Source organism: Alligator sinensis, unplaced genomic scaffold, assembly GCF_000455745.1.
Source record: "Alligator sinensis unplaced genomic scaffold, ASM45574v1 scaffold876_1, whole genome shotgun sequence".
In the NCBI taxonomy this organism is placed as follows: domain Eukaryota; kingdom Metazoa; phylum Chordata; order Crocodylia; family Alligatoridae; genus Alligator; species Alligator sinensis.
In genome coordinates this window covers 48861-50961 of record NW_005841938.1, presented here as the reverse complement: position 1 = coordinate 50961, position 2101 = coordinate 48861, and the positions used below count along the sequence as shown (strand labels likewise).

Sequence of the window (2101 nt, the reverse complement as noted above, 5' to 3'; positions counted from 1 at the left end):
AATTTCTCTGGTATTAGCGACCCTCTCTTTTTTTCATCATCTTGATATTCCACCAATCAAGCCAGCCTTTGCTCAGCAATTCGGCTGTCTGTAGCTGCTTCTGGTAATGAAGCTCCTATGTCACAACCCCGCTGATGGTCCAATGAAGTTATATTTGTTTTGGCTTCAACCTTAAACTGAATCATGCAGCCCTTAGGCCCCTAGCCTATTAGTAAAACTTCTAGTTTATTTTTAAGTGGAGAAAAAGTGGATGTATTGTTTCTACGTGTGATGATGCATCTTGCCGTCGGCACCCTCTTTTCAAAGTTTGAGATCTGCCCATGCATGAGTGAAATAACAAGCTTGTTCTAGTGGGATGCTCTAGCAGACTGTGCAGAGCATATTAACAGGATGAGGCCTTTTGATGTGCCATACTAAAACATGGACCAATGCCCACCGCATAGAGCTATGAGCCCCCCCTTTAATAGGGGGAGCTACTAAGGACATATCAGGGATTGCTTGGGACAAACAAAGAAACAAAACGGGCTTTTTTTTTCCCAAAAAGATTTATTTCTATATATATATATATATATATATAACTCTACCTCCAACACTACCAAGCAACTCCTGTGGTTCACCTGGCTGATCACAGCACACTTGGACAGTCTAAACCATTAAAAGCTCATTACACAGTTTGCACCGCATCTCTGCACACCCATCTCTATACCCATGCCCCCACCCACAACCCTCCTCAGAGGGCCTGCAAAACAGGGACAGGGCAAAGGTCAAAGGTCTGAAATGAGTTCACTGAAGGGAGACAGACAGCGAGCAGAGCGTGCCGGCCAGTGCCCAGCAGCCCTCGAACATGTGCAAGGAGCCAGTGGATGCTGCTCAGAGAAACTGTGCTTGGAGATGTGAACAGAACAGGAACCGGAAGGGGGCTGTGCAATCCCCGGGGGTTCCCCCAGCCAAAGCCTCTTTCCAGGTCCAATAGACAGTGGGGTTTTTAAAACTGTAAACACTTTTGGAGGTTTTTAAGGCCCGGCTACACAAAGCCGTGCTAGGACGATGTAGTTGGGGCTGGTCCTGCTTTGAGCATGGGGGTGGACTTGAATCACTAGATGTGACCTCCCAACCCTCATGGTCTCCGATTCTGTGGCCAGATTGACCAGGACCCGGAGGAGGATGACCAAGAGGACTTGGTGGAGCCATGAACGGGGACATGTAAAGAAAAAAGGTGCAAGGAGGGGGCAGGGGGTCATGCAGCCAGAGCCTCAGCAGCAGGTCCTGGAGCAGTGTCGGCCTTAGGGTTAATGGGGCCCTGGGCAAGAGTTATTTGGGGCCCCTTAGAGGTCAATATTAACCCATCACAGTTGCATCATGGACCTTTTTACTAGTCTTTGGGGGATTTTTTTTTTAATTTGTTTCCGAGGCCAGATTAGCCAAAACCAATCCCAAATCCAAGAGTCCAGAACCATGTGTGGCCCTACTACCGGCAAACACCCGCCACCCACACCTGGGGCTCCAGATGTTTCCAAGTCCTTTGGTGGGCATCCTACGTGCAGGCCCAAGCCTGGAGGCCGGGGGAGTTCGGACGCCCCCGAGATTTGCTCATTCTCAGCCATCACGCACACGGAGCAAGCAAGGGAGGCGACCCCCCTTTTCCAAAAACGGGGCTTCAAGCCGCTGCACCTCGGTGGGGACTGAACCAGAAGAGCAGGATCTTCGCCTATAAAAGGCGGAAGGGTTTAGATAAATAGCCGAGTGTTAAAATGCGAAAACTTGTGGAAACTACATCCCCCTGCCCCCAAATAAAAAGAAGAATAAAAGCTGGGCACACTTAAAGTGTGGCCTGGTTTGCCCTCCCCTGGAGGAGGCGGAGAAGAGGCTGCAGGGGGCGCCCCGGCAGCAGGGAAACCCGGGGAGCAAGAAAGGGTGGCCCCCCAGGAGCCAGCAGGCCGAGGGGGCTGGTTCCCCAATCGTTGGGGGCGGGGCCTCAGCTTCTCTCATTTGCATAACCCCGCCCAGGGGAGGTGGGTCTCGGATTCGCTGCGGGTTCCACAGCCTCTTGGGCTCCCGGCTGCGATTGGCTCCCCGCGGCGGCCCCGCCCCCGCTTTAAAA

At 52.0% G+C, this 2101-nt stretch overlaps 1 protein-coding gene across 1 annotated transcript in view; it reads left to right on the top strand.

Annotated features, from left to right (window-relative positions):
* The first annotated feature begins 1119 nt into the window (after positions 1-1119).
* The window catches only part of LOC102378850 (Na(+)/H(+) exchange regulatory cofactor NHE-RF1), a 33237-nt gene continuing 32255 nt past the window's right edge, over positions 1120-2101 (top strand). The window contains exon 1 of the mRNA XM_006019781.1: positions 1120-1203. Within this exon, the coding sequence (XP_006019843.1) occupies positions 1120-1203 (84 nt within the window). The remainder of the gene's footprint in view (positions 1204-2101) is intronic.